At 32.1% G+C, this 17,930-nt stretch overlaps 1 protein-coding gene across 4 annotated transcripts in view; it reads right to left on the minus strand.

Moving 5' to 3' along the window:
- Positions 1-1,347: 1,347 nt before the first annotated feature.
- The window catches only part of LOC125076917, a 63,170-nt gene continuing 46,587 nt past the window's right edge, over positions 1,348-17,930 (minus strand). For all 4 annotated transcript variants that reach the window (XM_047688677.1, XM_047688670.1, XM_047688658.1 and 1 more), the window contains 11 exons: positions 17,062-17,236; positions 12,908-13,036; positions 10,435-10,577; positions 10,033-10,255; positions 9,400-9,674; positions 8,768-8,949; positions 8,101-8,292; positions 4,279-4,438; positions 3,716-3,840; positions 3,332-3,498; positions 1,348-1,798 (listed from right to left, as the gene is read on the minus strand). In XM_047688677.1, coding sequence (XP_047544633.1) covers positions 1,588-1,798; positions 3,332-3,498; positions 3,716-3,840; positions 4,279-4,438; positions 8,101-8,292; positions 8,768-8,949; positions 9,400-9,674; positions 10,033-10,255; positions 10,435-10,577; positions 12,908-13,036; positions 17,062-17,236 — 1,982 coding nt within the window. In that variant the 3' untranslated portion in view covers positions 1,348-1,587. The remainder of the gene's footprint in view (positions 1,799-3,331; positions 3,499-3,715; positions 3,841-4,278; positions 4,439-8,100; positions 8,293-8,767; positions 8,950-9,399; positions 9,675-10,032; positions 10,256-10,434; positions 10,578-12,907; positions 13,037-17,061; positions 17,237-17,930) is intronic.

Here is a 17,930-nt window from a genome sequence, read left to right on the forward strand (position 1 = left end):
AAAAATATAGAGCGTTAAGTAGATGTGACTGAAGAGAGACCAGACAAAGGTCAAAGATCGTTTAAACAAATTGCTGCTGTTAATTTTTTCTCAAGTTCGGTATTTTTATATATTTTATATATATCTAGTTCCTACACAATCGAGACAATGTCTGTAGTAATATTAAGAGAATTATATTCGTAAAGTATAAAATATGAGTTGAAGCTTTGTAATCAAATGCAATGTGCAAGCATTTGTGTCCGACCAATAGATTTAAATGAATGTTAATTCGAAGCGCTTGAAGTAAATTTAGCGCTGGAAAGTCCCTTTCAATAAAATGTGGTAAAATAAAAGTCAAATTTATTTTGATTTCTCTATTTCGGTGTAACAAACATCACTGAATTACTTCAACTTGATCTATTTTAATTAATGCTTAGTTCGATACGTCTATAGTGTGTTCTATGTACATCTACATTAAAATTACATGAAAATTTACATTTATTGAAACAAATTCGTGTACTAAAGATGAACATAGGTAATTAATTATGTAATTATCAGAAATAGTTAATCAGAAAAAAATATAAAATTAAGTAATTTTATTTTAAACAACATAAAAAGTAAAAAAGTTCTAAGAATATTTTTTATTAGAACGTAATCACAAATATATTTATAAATAGATTAACTAGTGTGCAAATGAACTGCGAATCTAAATAAGGAATAGATTTTATTTAACTAAAAGCTACTATCATACGTATTACTTGTTATTATTTATAAAAAATATTACTTTTATTGCGTTTGCTAAGCGTTTTAAGCCAAATTTAATAATAATAACAATGACCATCTAGAATCGTTCGAAATTGACAGAGAAATGCTTAAAAAAATCGATTGTATTATAAAAACATTGTGTACGTACACTATTCCGATTTCAAGAATTAATATTTATTAATTAAATAACATATTTTTTAGTATAACAATTGATGGTGTGGTTGAAAATGAGTATTACGTTCTCTAAAGTAATATGAGCATTAGGAATTAGTTTTTATATTAATTCTAATTGACATTTGGTAATATCGTACAATTTACATATAACTATAGCAAAATGACAGTTGAATATTTCCCAGACGTGATTTCGATAGCAATATAAAAAAAGAATTAAATATTAATTTTGATTGCGCTGAAACTAATTTTAATATCGATTAATTGCATTTATTTATAATATTAAACTAAATAATGAGATTTCGCTTATCTTGTTTAGCATAAGAGTGACGTCTAATGTCTAAAATATTTATATATTATGTGCTTATAAAAAGACATACATTTTACTATTAACATTTAATTGTTTTTTACATAGCATATATTTATTTATTTATTATAATAGTTACTTGTTCTTTACAATGCAATATCATGTAAAAACTATTTACACGTCCCGCTATCATAATAGACACATTTATTTCTTCTCTCTAAGTAACACAACACAGAAATATAGTCACATTAAAGTTTCGTAGGTTTCGTCTACACGTTCAAATGAAAAATTAATATATTTAAAGTCGATATTACACAAAAACTTCACACTGTATATATCACTTTTATACACTCACTCTAACGCATTCACAATATGAACGTACGTGTTATTTGCGCACGCATTTGAACGTACCTTGAACACAGAGTAAGCACAATAAGGAGCACGCTGTACGTGACATTCGATGCGCTGGCGGCGGCGGCGGGCGCGGGTGTGGGGGGCCCGAGACGATTAGCCCTTACCACTTGTGAGCGCCAGCGGAGTGTGTACAAAGGTTGTTGTCTTGACAGAGCCACTAGCCTGTGAAACAGGAACTTAGATATTGATAAGGTATTTGTTACCATACTCAGCCTGACTACAAAGCTTACAGTATATAATATTATTAAAACTACTACGTTCATCAGCACATTATCTGTATTATTCTAATTGAGGCATCTTGTATTAAGAACAAGAATTCGATTACTCGGAATCCGGAGCCGAATTTGTTCACGTATATTTTGGCGCTGAATAGATCTGATGATAACTAGATTTCATCAAATTATATTTGATTTATCCGTTTATAGAATTGTATCAACAGCAATCTTTTAATAATATTAATCTGAATTAATGTCCTGTATGGAAATCAACGAATTTATTTATCTTCTAATAGTTTCTGTGCGCGGGTTCACCCGGTATTCGGATCATTGTCCTTAGCTATTATGAACACCTGACTACATGCTTGCAAAATTTCATGACGATTAAAAGGTTGAATAATTGAAGCCTAAAAATATAACAAAAAAACTCACTTTTAGTTACATAAATATATATTAATAGATAAAGTTCAAATGTTTACACGTTAATGAGAAATGAGCGTATAGTTGATATAAAAATATAATAAATCGAGAAGCCGTGAACGACCCAAAAAACTTGTGAACGTAAACAAACCCTTTACGCAAAAAAAATACTATTTTCAAACAGAAATAGTCCTACACATACGACACGTGGATATAAATCGGAATCCGGGATATCATCCTGAGTATTTTGAGAGCTTGATTTGTGTTTACATTTCATCTTGTGATTTGCGGTAAAGGAAAATGTCCCGAAAAAATGTGTGTTTCAGATAAAACTATAATATAATTGTGTAACGCATAAAGCTTCGAATATTTATCTTCCGGAAAAGGGAATACCTTTTCAGTTAATAAACTGTAATTAGTAGTAATAAATATTATTAAATTAGTATTATCGGAATCAAAATAAAACGATTAATAATAAACAATACAAAACAAAAAAGTTGATAATCTTTAGATATAAAGTTCGTATTCTCTAATAAAAACGAACATTTTCATTTAAAATTATTACAGATTACGAAATGTTTTTTAAAAACACGCCTTTTGCTGACTATGGCTATTTAATATGTACAAAGAATATCTTTTGTAATGACAATGTACCTCTACAAAAGCATGCGCTTTTACGGATTTGGTACGGGCGGGTGGCGTATTAGGGCTAAGGGCCATTCATAAATAATTTACCAAATAAGTAATACAGACAGTGTTTGCCTTCCTCTCGAAAATGTGAGCTCGCTAAAAGCTCTTACAAAAATTCTCCCTTGAACTAATGAGATACTGGCAAAGACGGATAAGTGAAGTCTTTATACATTAGTCAAAATAAGATTAGAATATTAGTTTTACATTCATTATTAATATTATAAAAAGTTACTTACTTTGTAACAATAATAAATGTACTATTTGAAATATACATTTTTATTTTAAGATTTTTTTGTGTGATGTTACCAATCATAATGTATAATGAACAAATATTTTTATAATAAAGCGACAGTTAAAAAGGTTACCTTACCTTATAACTACGGTATTAAGTCGCCACGGCAGAATATATGTGTGGTTCTTGTGCCTCGCACAGAACGTGTAGAGTAAGTCCCCGGCGGAAGCGGCGAGCCCGTCGCCGTGCGCGCGAGGACCCGACCATTCGTGGAGCGTAATATTCCACGAACTACACGACTTATCCTACGGGATGAATGCAATTTTAAAATTCATTTCAGAGGTTAAATTTATTCTTAAAACGTTCATGCAATAACCGCTTCACGAGCTCGGTGCGAGAACAAAAGATTGATGTTTGGTTGCATTTCTGTATTATTGTTCGTTTACGTTTCATTTACAGTTTTAATTTTGTGGAAGTATTATGAATGCGGGTTCTATATTAAAAGTCGTTTACTGGAAATACCTGCTCGGAAGATATGTCGATGTAGAGCTGACGTTCAACATTCGAGTCCAAGACCCAGGTACATTGTTGATAGAAAAACTCATTCAAACTGCCGGTGACTGTCACGTTTTTGGACGTTATTTCTCCTATTAAAAGAAAACTTTTATTAAACTCGACGTTAAAATATTCAGCTGTATAACTCTTGAGGCTAAATGCTTATGAGCGCCTGCAAAAAGCCAAAAACAACGAGTTACCGCAATACCAGCGTGTAATTGGAACATTACGATCTCGTTCAAGGTTTTTTCATTTCAACGTTACCCCAAGCGGCGTGAAACTAGGTCGGTGCCACGTAATTTTCTCGGACACGCCCCACGCCACCGAGAACAATATCCGAAGCGTTTTAACAAACGTTCGCGGCGCACGACGAATTCAGAATTGAACTGTATGTTTTTCTTTTATGCGATCACGACCACTGACGTTTATTTCAGATAAGCCAAAGATTACATACCAATCTCGATGGAACAATACCACCAAAATACAAGAAATGTAATGTATGTAGTACGTGAGTGTTAATATTAACTTACCAGAGTGGGTTGTATACGTGCGTTGACCGCACATCGCGTCATCGTTAAAGCTATACGCGGCGGCATAATCAAATCCTCGACTAGCGTACGTGTAGTGCGCCACTGAGTACTCCAACCGCAGACTCGTCCAACTCCGGACTACGACCGGCAGCCAGGCCGCCTAATAGGATAAAAAATTGAATTCGGTATTCTAATGATAACATTTAAATATGTTCAAAGCCCAAATTTATGGAAGAATCAATACCGCGCTCCGATAACTTAATAAGTTTTTTGCATACTTACAATAAAGAGTAAGGGCCAGACCCAAACCTTTTCCTTGGGGACAAGAGAATATTAGCTTTCCGAATGGGGTAATTTTGTAGGTAAAGGTTTTTTGCTACAATTTAAATGAAAAAAATATCGAATAACATTCTTTGTAATCTTGAGAGGGAAGAAATTAAGAAAGGATCTTTCTTTTTTATTTATTTACTTATAAATAGTTTAATAAGTACTGAGTTTTATAATATGTATCTAGAGTGTAATCACGAGCAGACTGCATAAAGCGATCGTATAGAGCACAAGTATGTGCGCAAACATAAATCCATCTAGTATTCACTTAGAAATCCAACAATAAAGCGAGATAGAAAGAGGGAGTGACGGAGACAGATAGATTTCAAACTCGGGATATACGTTCATTCAAGTTGATTTTCCAAAGGAAAAAAACACATATTACTTACCTGATCCGGGGTTTGAACTGTGGAGTTCGGCGTATGCAGCCTCATAAGCTAAATACTAGTCTAACGAGGCAGCCGAACACAATTAATAACTAAATATTCATAACTAAATAAATATAATTAATATATAATATAATTTCTGTATTTAAAATAATTTCTAAATGAGATATGTAAACCGATATTTATATTACAAGTGACTTTTATTTTCCTTTGTACAAATCATCGTTATACTTTTGCGAACTTCAGTAAATTAGGTCGAGCAAAGTTCGTTATCTGTTAATTGCTATTCGAATTTTGAAACAAGTCTCGAGATTGGCGCCTAAGAAATCAAAGGAACTTTACACGGATGGATGAGCCGCGTTTAAACACAACTGAAATACGAAAATGTATACAGTTGACATAAAGTCATTGAATACGCCACCCCAAGCCCATGTTGAAGTGTTAGTCGATGTACGTTTTATGCATAATTTGTAGAACATGGTAAATTATTTAGCGGTAAATTTGCTTTTATACTGAAGACCCTCACGGTCGGATGGTCGCTACGCGCTTTATTGCTATTACATACTTAATGTTAACCCTCTTACTTAATTATGCGGATCGCACCGCAACCCGGACGCCAGCCAGGGAAGGGCTGGTTCATCTGTAGGCGTGTTAGCATAAGACCCCGGTAACGCGATTAATTTATTTGTTACGACGAAATTTAAGGCGTAAGTCAGCAGTCTGTTGCCAGGTGAATTTTTAAACAAAATTATTTAATAGCAATTAGAGGGATTGTAGGACGGTGGTGCAAACAATTTAATAATCATTATATATTCGAAACATTATTACATTAAATATCTTCACCATTTGACTTTTACGGCGACTCAACTTTCATTGGCCAGGTAGAAGATGTATTCATGATCTATTTTATTACAATAAAATTATTTTATAAAAGTATTTTAAAACTTATAAGAAAATAATATAAAAGTAAAATACATTTACATTATATTTTTATTTAGTGGTTTTTATTTAATAGTCGATTCTTATAAAAGGACATTTTTGGATATATTTTAAATGACAACATTTTTTTTATATATGAAATGCGATTGCGAGTTGATAAGCTATAATACCTTCAATCTAACATACCATAGCCTAACATGATCTGAGCTTACAAAATTTTTTTTAACAAAACTGATGCCTAGTTAATTATATACAAAATAATTAAGACTGGCAACATTATTTGAATGTTACAACACTTAAAATGATTACTGCTCGTAATGCAGATGTTATTATCTATCATAACAATTTAATATTGATGGCGTCAGTTGTTGGAGAATTGTTTGCTTAATAGATTTTCAAATGAAATGATAGTATAATAAGCTTAATCTACCAGGCTGGTTCAGTGATAGATATGAGCATAAAATCGTCCGACATATACGATTATATGTCCGCACGACACTCCACCGTTGAGCATGAGATGAATTATAAACATAATTTACTTGGTCGTGGGTCTCTGTGCAAGGTTATTTGAGTAGATACCCAGTCATCAGATATTATTGCGTTCCGGTTTGAAGGTTAATTGTTTTTAGTTTGATTGAGCGTTGCTAGTTTAACTACAAGGACAAGGGATATAACATCTTAGTTCCAAGCGTTTGCGTATTGGCTATGTAGGGGAAGGTTGATATTTAATAGGGTGTCAACGTTTATCGTATTTAATCACTTCCCACCGGGTTGTCTAAGAGTCAATCTACCAAGCCATTCAAAAAAGTCAATTTCATAAAAATCTAGTAGTGTTTGATCAGTGAAACCTTGTACGTCATATTGAAATATTTTATTAATCTATTGATAGCTTGAATATTTTATATAGAGGACCGTGATTTGTTTAGCGATCGCTTCGATATTCTTTTATGTCATGCAATTATCGTCAATTTTCTCGACGGCTGATTTTGTCGTAAGAATAGAATTTTCTTTTCTCATAAAGTAACAGTAGACCACTTTGTCTCTTTAATTAAGTTCTTTGTAATTTGTGAGGGTCAAAATATATAAGCTCTAATTTATTACAATAGATTTTTCGTAATTCATAATCTATAAATTTAATAAAACGGAGTATGTACGTTCGTGGAAGGAATATTTCATGAAGATATCTAAACATATGTAATATTATTGTTATATATTTATACAATTGTCAAGATTTTTTCACTGTGAATCAATAAAATTTACGCAATGACGAAGCAAATAGGGTCATAGAAACGAAATTATAATACAAGTATGTTTTAAAATGATAACCTGGTCTTAGATTATTTGTATATTTAGATAGCGTTGCACTGCAAAATAACTAAAACAAACAAGACAACTTTATTATCCTTGTGTGTACGAAAGCTATGCTTTACATTCGCTAAACGTTATATGACTTTACTAGTGTGCGTTTAGAAATTCGAATTCTCTGCTTTGACTAGATATACATCTGAAAATATAAGTGAAACTGACATTAGATAACTTCGCAGGGGAGGATTTAGTGCATAAGTGTATGCACCGACATAAGAGTATTCTTTAATCCGTCACTAAGTACTTGCAGGTATTGGACGTACGTCTAATACCTAAAAAACAATGCTTACGGATTAGGTATAGCTTACAATAGAGAGACCTTTCAAAAATAAACCTAATTATCGATTTTTCACTTAAAATATGTTATAAGGCAACGTATTATAATAATATAGGTATATATATAATGGTAGGTCATTATATGAGACGAAAAGGTGTCTATTACCGGAAAAACTCTGAAATTACTGAATGTTTGTCAATTCCCACCACGAGATTTTATCATCCATCTCCGTATGCTGTTACGTAACTTTATCAAGCATCATATTGTAACATAAATTAAGTCACCATTGGCTGTCGTACAGATACTGAACTCGTGACTTCGATTCCGGGTCGGGCCGATAAAAAGTGATTTGAGTTGTAAGTTAAAAGAGATTGAAACAGAAGAGATGTAAATCTATTCTTGAGTTCCATGTTTCGAAAAGCACTTAAAACTGTTATTTTTGCCTACACTCTTTCCGCTCTTTTCGGATTGCAACGAGAGAGTGGAGAAATATCATAACATTACCAAATAAAATATCATGATAATCACCTGAAAGTCTCCACATAAACAGGATAAATGCGTGCCGTCCCCTGCTACCAGTGCTATGTGGTCGTGGTAGTGCAGAGGCGTGGCAGCACGACACTCGCAGCCGGCGTCTCCGCAAGCGGTGCGGCAGCCGCCGTTACCCGTCGCGACACTACCCGTCGGCTCAGCACTCCACATGCGCTCAAGCCTTTGTATCTTCGAACAATAACCATAAATCAATCAAGTGCTTACAATATTTTCCTCTTTTCAGTAAATCGTTGATGTCGATTTTAAATCGATAATAATATTTGGCAACGCTTTGTGAAATTATTTTTATGTATAAATAATAAAATATATAAAAGGTCAATGAATTTATTATTTTTAACGGTGAATACTATTATTCACATCTGAAATTACGAATATTTATATATAAAATTTGTATAATAAATACAAATGGGCTATAAACTATGAAAAGGCTTAATTTATATAAATACAATCGCAGACGAAATGGATTGCCGTGTTATTAAATAATTATTATCGATTGCAATTAGTTTATCATAAATGTTTGCAGTTTATTGAATACATTATTTTTACCACTATTTGCTGTATTATTAAATACGAATTTCAAACCAACATTTGGTATTTAAATTTTGAATGCGTATTATATTTTATAAGCTGTTTATTTTAATACCTCAATAGTAACACTCTGATTCGAAGCTGGTATAAAACGATTAGTGCACATAAGTTGCTCTTCAATATTCCAAAATATATGATGGTGTGATGGAGCCGACACCCCTCCGTGTGTGGGTGAGGCCAATCCGTAGTGCGTGGACGCGCAGGTCGCATCTGGTGATACAGTTCCTTCGTGTTGTTCTGTTTATAAAAAAATAAAAGACTGGTAATATTGCTTTCGATGGTAGACCGTCATTGCCAGTCAGTTATACATGTACATATGTATAATTGACACCCGAAGTCACTTTTATTGTACATAACGTATAGTAGTAGACTAAAAGCAATTCATCCAAACATTGTATATACAATTTTTTTTAAGACTTGTATTACTGCCCATTCATCAGACATTCTATCGTCAAACAACAATCCTTATTACTGTTCCGGTTTGAAGAATGAGTGAGGTAGTATGACTGCATGCACAAGGGACATAACATCTTATTTCGCAACGCGCATTTACGATGTAAGGAACAGTTAACATTTCTATGGGCGGTGGTGACTACTTACAGGTACATTAGGTGGCTCATATTTTGCTCGTTTGTCTACCCATATCATGAAAAAGACTAATGGAGACTTTAAGCCATATATTCTTACCATCGTGAAAAGCAAACGCGCCATCAACAAACTCCTCTTCGTCGACGCTTTGCGATGTCGCTCTTCTCACAAATATCGTTAAGTTGGAACCCTTTGATGTCACCGCTTGGCGAACTAAAAATCTCCCGGAAGGATCTCTTGCTTCTCTTACAGATGGACCACATATTCGTAACATGGCCCTGTCGCCTCTCTCAAATCTATCTCCCCTTTCCCCTCTTCCGCTGATCTCGTGAAGTCCTTCTAAGATCTCAATATGAGATCTACAACTTGGTAATCTAAGCATATAACGATAAATTACACACGTGTCGAGTATTATCGGATCTAATCGGTTAAAGTAAACATTCTTTTTTCAAATAAATTTTCAACTGTTTATGATAATATTACTGGATTTCAACATATCAAAGTTATAAAGGCTGCATGAAAAATGCTGCTGTAAAAGTTAAAGATTCGATCATTACAAAGGTTCGGGCGCCTTCATGCTTAAAAAATAAGAACCACGGGAAACTAATAGAAAACAAGCATTACCAGTAATAACATAAGACAATATTTTATATATAATCTTATGTCGTTAATTCTCTTTAAAGTATTCTATTGTTCTTTGAAAATTATTTCAGTTTCACGTCAACTTCCTACCTTAAATTATAATTGAATAGTGACACTTGAACAACATCAGTAGATGTTCCCAACAAATGTATAACGCATTGAGAACGCCACGCCGACGCTCTTGTATCGAAATGTCCGGAACGAACACCTCCCGCTCCAAAACCTCGCACCGTCGCACCGCAACCGACATGGCCTCCATTGTTAGACGATATTTCATTAGATACTGGATCCACTTCCACAGCTGAGTTATCACCTACAGGATTCACAATATTATCAATTAAGCTTTTCATCTGTATTAACCCCGATCTAATTATAGCGACAATCATTTTTATAATGATCAAGTCTTAGTACAGTTTTTTTGGGTCATATTTAGTTTTATTTTATCTACAAAAAGGTTAAACCACTAATATTAATAGTTAATTGTATGTTTACCATTTGTCAGGTGTGTAAGAGCGGCTAGGGGTAGCGAGGCGGCGGCGATAGTGGGCGGAGGTCCACTAGTGTCTATTTTCTCCAGAAATTCTAATTTCGCTATAAAGCCGTTGTAGTCGTATGGAGGTACCAAAGGTCCAGAGCTATATAGAAAAATGTTATTACCATTATTTATTAACATTAAAACACTAACACAAAATATTAATAACAGTGTAAATTTATATATTATTACTACTGAATCCAAGAATTCGTCAAATTTCCTTTGTGACTAAATCCTTTAAAACACGCAATCGTATCATTTGACATTTAGATATTGCTATTCGTCGTATTTTGTAACGTTAGTTCAAAAGTATTTGCAACTTTACAAAATTGAATTACATACAACACTCGCATTTTAAACATTAGTGTGGATTTCGACTTGTGACTTATAACATAGTTCATGCATTTCTCTTTCGACGCGGTTGTGGCTATTCCATACCTTTGAAAGGACGTGAATGCGTCGTTCCCATTATTGCTCAAATACCAATATTAAATGTAAATCTTCGGGAGATGGATAATAGATTTATTTGAAAGTGATGTACATGTAGCATCAATTTCATACAAGCATATTTGTATATAGACTGATGACATAAATAATACCATAACTAGTGATTCATAACCGATAAAATGTTAATTATTTACAATTTTCTTAAAAGTACGTTTTTCATTTTTTCAGAATTTGTGACGTACTACTAACACAATGAACAAAACATGAACTTGTAATTTCATTTATTCGATTAAATAAGTTCACATAAACAAAACCTATGGATAGAAAACGAGATGGCTCAGTGGTTAGAACGCATGCATCTTAACCGATGTTTTCGGGTTCAAACCCAGGCAAGCACCACTGAATTTTCATATGCTTAATTTGTGTTTATAATTCATCTCGTGCTCGGCGGTGAAGGAAAGCATCGTGAGGAAACCTGCATGTGTCCAATTTCAACGAAATTCTGCCACATGTGTATTCCACCAACCCGCATTGGAGCAGCGTGGTGGAATATGCTCCAAAACCTTCTCCTCAAAGGGAGAGGAGGCCTTAGCCCAGCGGTGGGAAATTCACAGGCTGTTTGAAGCATTCTGAACTCTTTCTGGGATCCTGTTGTAGAAACGTATGCATTGTCCCACAAAAGAGTTACTGACTCTATGCAGGAGTAACAAGTTTTAATATTAAATTGCCAACCTAAATAAATCGAATATATATTCAATGTACATTAATTCAAATGTATAATTACAATAAAGAACGGACTAGTTAAAGAAATTGGTTAGTATTCATCGCCAAAGCAAACGTTTAGAAATTTAATTTAAGTATTCTCCAATTGAAAATTAAGAGTCTGAACAGGAACAGCACTCTGTTTAATAAGAGAAAACGAAAAAGTTCAGTCATGCAATAAATAGTCGCGGTTCCGGATGAAAGTGGCTTAGTTGGAACAAATTGGGTCAGAGTATGTGTTTGTGGGCATACTATTGATAAAAAACAATTATAAAGCACTGGCTAAGCCTGTGGCTTTACCCGCGTTAAATTTATTAAACTTTACCTATACTCACCACCATTGGCGAGGGGTTAATTAAAAAAAGTAATAGTTTTATTTATCTTAATAGGTCCAGCGGTTTAAACGCGAAAAGGTAACAGACAGAGTCACTTTTGAATTTATAACATTATATACGAGAATAATTATCAAATTCGAGAAGGATTTTTTAATTTTATTGAGAAAAGATTTAAATGTGAAATACCCGCGGTTCAGAGAATGTTTAAAGTTTTTTCAAGAATTTGTCAATGGATATTATTGTTACATATTTTTTTTTTTCAGGTAAAAAGTTTTTTTTTTTTATTTTTATAAATAATTTAAATTGTGTTTGCCAGTGGCCCAGTGGTTAGAACGCGTGCATCTTAACCGATGATTTCGGGTTCAAACCCAGGCAGGCACCACTGAATTTTCATGTGCTTAATTTGTGTTTATAATTCATCTCGTGCTCGGCGGTGAAGGAAAACATCGTGAGGAAACCTGCATGTGTCTAATTTCAACGAAATTCTGCCACATGTGTATTCCACCAACCCGCATTGGAGCAGCGTGGTGGAATATGCTCCAAACCTTCTCCTCAAAGGGAGAGGAGGCCTTTATCCCAGCAGTGGGACATTTACGGGCTGCTAATGCTAAAAAAAAATAATGCTAATGTGTTTAAGGAAGCCATGTATAGTTGAAAACATACCACCTTATATAAATGAAAAGTACTTTTAATATTTATATATATTTATGTTGGTAGTACATTTTAATCACTTTACATTTCATGACTTTTCATGAAAAGAGTACTTACTTCATCAATAATAAATAAAAGTCTATATGTGGAGTTTTTGATGGTTAAACATGATACAAAGCATTTTCATAAGTAAAACCGTCATAAATTTATCATTTAAAGTTTCAGAAATTATACTCACTTAAATTCCAACAAAAGATTAGGACCGGGATGTTCCAGTACAGCACTTCTCTCTGAGCATAGCGAAGCGAGCAGCGGGGCAGAGGGCGAACTGCCAGCCCGCAGCGTTAAATAGTCCGTAGCACAATGGCTGCAAAGAGGTGATAATTACCAACTGACGAAAATTCACTGACTGCATCGTTGCCGTCAAGCGAATCAAGTTTAAATATGCCTTATATTGTCATGCATATTTATTTTACTGATACGTAACATTTTTGTTTTAATTAGTGTAATTTTCTTTTGATTTCTTATTTCAAATACATACCTACTTTCATGAATGTTAATAATCTACCTACCTAATACCTACTAGTATTACTTTATTATGTATATATTTTGATTGCTAAAGGTAAGTTCATACTATATATACACAGTATACAGTAATAGCAAGTTACGTTTTTAATTTATAGAATGGTGATTAATTAATGGTGCTAGCGTTGGTCAAACCACCTTATTCATATTCATTGAATATTGGCTTTTTTTATTGACTAAAATAAAAAAAAAACTTTATTTGAATAAAATGTAAATTATCGTTAAAATGGTGTCAATTATAAATTAAAGAACAAGGTTAAAAAATTATGTAATTTTTGTTATGTAATCTATAACATATAAATTGATGTTGCAGGAAAAACAATTAACGATTCCACAAAATTAAGTAAAGCAGAATATCTATGTAAAATAAATTTAATTTGTATGAAAAATAAAATTACATTGAAATATAATTTTAATTAATAAATGTTCTTATTTGTATATACGCATTGTTGTGCGATCAAACGAATAAACCTACGGTATACAAATGTTTTTGGTTTCGTTTCAACGATTCTTATTTCCTAAGTACAAAGGTAACTCGATACTGCCTCAACTTGTAATTTTTAATTTAATAAGAGTATATATGCCATCAGAATAGATTTATACTTATAAACGCCCGTTCAATTATTCACGTTTAATTAGTAAATTTTGAATAAAAGAAACAACAAATATAATATATTTAAAATAAATTAATACATACATATTTATATTTTTCAAAAATACATATTAACCAAAATGTTTGCATTGGAGTTTTAGCTGAGATGCTACATAGTAAAATTATGTACAACCAAAGAGCTTTTATATCAGATTTTATTTATTTTATTTTTTCGCGTTTGGACTCCACTTCCACTTATCATCAGGTGGAGTCATATGTCTACCCGGACAAAAAGATTAGTCACATGTTGAATAATGCTAAAAAGTAGGTTTGGGGGTCAAACAAAAATGAACTTTATCCCTTAATTAGTACAGTATTTGCATTGCTTTGCGTATTATATCATCCATGTCAAAATTACATGGGCAGCCTAAATATTATCGCGATAAATGACGCAAGATACCTTCGCACAAATACCTCTAATTGCCTATGAAATTTTATAAAAACCGTCTCATTGGAATTCGCATGTATTTTCGGGCGTCTTGGAAAAACAAAGTGTCATTATCTATTTATCTCAAACATATATAACGGACATGACCCCAAAATTGACTAGTAGTGGAAATAAATGTGCAAGAAAACGACAAAACATAATTATAGAGTTTTAGTAATTTAGGTAATAATTATATCATTGTGACTATCTCATCAGAACCTCCTAGTAAATATCGCGTTACAATCCTATTGATTTATAATTGCTTTTTCTGACTTTTTGTATGTCTTATTGAAGGTCGATTCAAAAATTTATATTTATTATATTTTCGTTAATTGATTGATTTATTTCTTAATCCCTTTAAAAACCTAGGCACTGGTCCATAATCAAAATCAAAATCTGACAATATCCTTTATGGACGTACATATACATTTACATATAGATATCGCGTTTCAAAATAAAAAAAAAGACTAGCATTTATTAAATAACTTCAAAATTTTTAATTAATATTGTTTTTTTTAATTTTTAATTAACTTTGTTGAAATTCTAAAAATGCGTCGAATTCCTCGAACCACATCGAAATGGAACCTTTCGCCTTCAAAGAGTATCAGTTCAAACATTTCCAAATAAATTGCAAACCGAGTTTTTTTAGCAAAATCAAACGATGCGTTTTTAAAATACGACAATTAGAAGATTTCTAGATAAATATTTTCTAACGTAATTTCGGTAGTTTCGATTGATAACTATCAATAATATTTTTTTCAATCAAAAATTACCTAGAATAACACACACACTAAAATACACAGTCAAATAAAAATTGTGAGAAATGCCATGAATTATATAAGCAAAAAATTATCCAATGTTATATATAGTTTTAAAAATTGAAATTAATAGTTTTTCAATTACATCTACAGCGAACCTACAACTAACCTCTTAACTGTAATAATAACGCATTTTTACCGAGAAAAATAAACGACCACGACACAATGGAAAATAATAATTTAATTACAATGAAAAACATACAAAATAAACGAAAATTTATTGAATGACAAATTGTTGAACTGCATTCAATTTATATTTAATTATAAAATTTACTAATATTTAATTACTTTTATTTATTTTTTTATCAAGAAAACAAAAATCATGTCAAATCGAAAATTGATAAACGTCTACATTTTCAAGAGCTCGAAAGTATAAAAATAAATCATTTTGGAAGTTGTAGGGGCGGACTACAGAGTCAACTGCTTATTATTTAAAGCATATCTAGACGGATTGGAAATTGGGCCACATATTGGTTAGTTGTCACCACTGTCCCTAAACCAATGTTTACCAATGCATCACATCGCCAATGCGCCACGTACCTCGACAACTGAGATATTATTGCTCTTGTACTTGCAGTTAACTTACTCATTCTTCAAACACAATACTAACTATTTAATAAGTATTGCTTCTTGGTTGTAGAATATATGATAAGTGAGTGATACCTACGAGCCTACACAAAGCCCTACCATCAAGTTTTACCAACAATCGACTATATAATATGTAAGCCTTACCTTTATTAGTTCATGAATTTATACTTTTGTTGTTTTATTTCAAAGTGAATACATTTATTTAACGATTATATGGATCTTGACGTAAATTTTAGAAGTTGCGTGTGGACGAAATTTTTGTATATGTTTATACAGTAAGGTTTATTTTATTTTCTCATTCATTTTCTTATATGTTCTATAAACTATGTATAAAATAAAAATGAAATAATTCAAATGTATTATTGAGCGAAAGGATTTATCGGAAAAGCAATAAATAATAGTGAATCTAAAACCATGATCACTATCAACATTGCGATTTTACAAAACTTTATAAATCAAAAGTTTGACCGTAGCATACCGGATCGGTTGGCAGTCAAATTTAAATTATTTTGTATATAAATGTAAACACATTTTATCTATATTAATTTATTAATATTCAATCTATATATTTTGCTTAAACTAGACATTAGTTTGTTCGGGTATTGCACATTCCTCTTAGATAATTACAACTTCAGTTAGGACAGAGTTAGAATAAATTAGTTAAATATAACAAAATATAGCAAAAATTTTACGATGAGTCCATCTTGTCAGTTTAAATCATGATTTTGATACTTTCTTGTACTAGTAGGCAGGGAATAAGACATGGAAGAAGCTTTTTTGAGAATTGCAATCTCTCATAAAAAGTTTTTTATGAGAGATTGCAATTTATTACTAGTAAGTATTAACTATTTTATATGTTAGATTGTACTTAAACAGGCCACTTTCTAGCGACATATTTTATATTTAAAAAATGTAATCGTAAAGAACATTATTATAGAGGGAAACTCATATCAACGAAAATGATAATAATCTGACCGAAAATATTTATGTACATATATTTGAGGCATAAATCTTTTAACTAAAATCATTTAATAAAAACCGAGTTTATTTTCTTATTTTTAAGACATTTTTTTGAGCCTTGTATATATATCCTAACCAAGTATGAAATTTATTCACTTAAGAAGGCGCTCCCCTTAAAATTATCTTCGTGCAATAGTATGAGTGACGTCCATGTCTACCCGATATCTTCATGTGCGTGAGTTGATTAACCATAAGAGCAAATAAAACATATATTATTATATTATTTGTAATAAATTAATAAATTAACGGTAATTTTATATGATATAAAAGTTTGTTACGAGATTTTAATACAATATACTTACTTTCTAGGCAGCAGTATCGAGGAGAAAATAATCTTGACTCGTGTGTGCACTGAATTCGTCGCAAACAGATAGCGACAGCGTCGATGAGGGGGGTACAGTCCCGGATACCCTGGACTCGCCAACACACACGAGCCGACGCCCCGACACGAGACATCTTGGTATAACCAGTCGCAATCTAACGAACAAATAACTATATATATTACTTAAAAAAAATAACGCATTTTAGACATACATATTTTAGACGACGGATACATTTTTGACTTAAAATAATTATAGTTTTTTTTTTTTTAATGTTTTCATGTTTATGATTGTTTCTCAGAAGTATGTCTTTATGTATTCGTTTCTTGGTAAATTTTACTTGGCCTAAAATATTATTGAATTCTATACTAATTCATCCGCAATGCGTAATAAGATAACGAACATCTACTTTATTAAGAAAGGTTGACTGGTAGAGAATGCCTTCAGGCATTAAGTCCGCCTTTTGTTCCAACTTTTGTTGTTGGTCAATAAAGTTTTTAAATAAATAAATAAATTAATTAATTAAGAATTTAAATTTATTTTATATATGTATATGTATGTGACTATGGCTGGAACTCGTGAATCTTAACGATTTATTGCGAGTTCAAACTCAGGTAAGCACTGTACTTCCATGTACTTAATTTGTGTTTGTAATTCATCAATTGCTCAGCGGTAAAGGTAAACATAGTGAGGAAACTTGCATGTGTTGGATGCAACTCTAGCACATGTGTGCCCATTGTCACTCGACACACAAACGATTTTTTTATTAAATACGATATTTTGTTTACCATTGAAGTTTCTTATTATATTATTAAAAGGCTACTTCTTGTATTGATGAGTATATGATTAAT

Source organism: Vanessa atalanta, chromosome 1 (genome assembly GCF_905147765.1).
Source record: "Vanessa atalanta chromosome 1, ilVanAtal1.2, whole genome shotgun sequence".
NCBI classification, from domain to species: Eukaryota; Metazoa; Arthropoda; class Insecta; order Lepidoptera; family Nymphalidae; genus Vanessa; species Vanessa atalanta.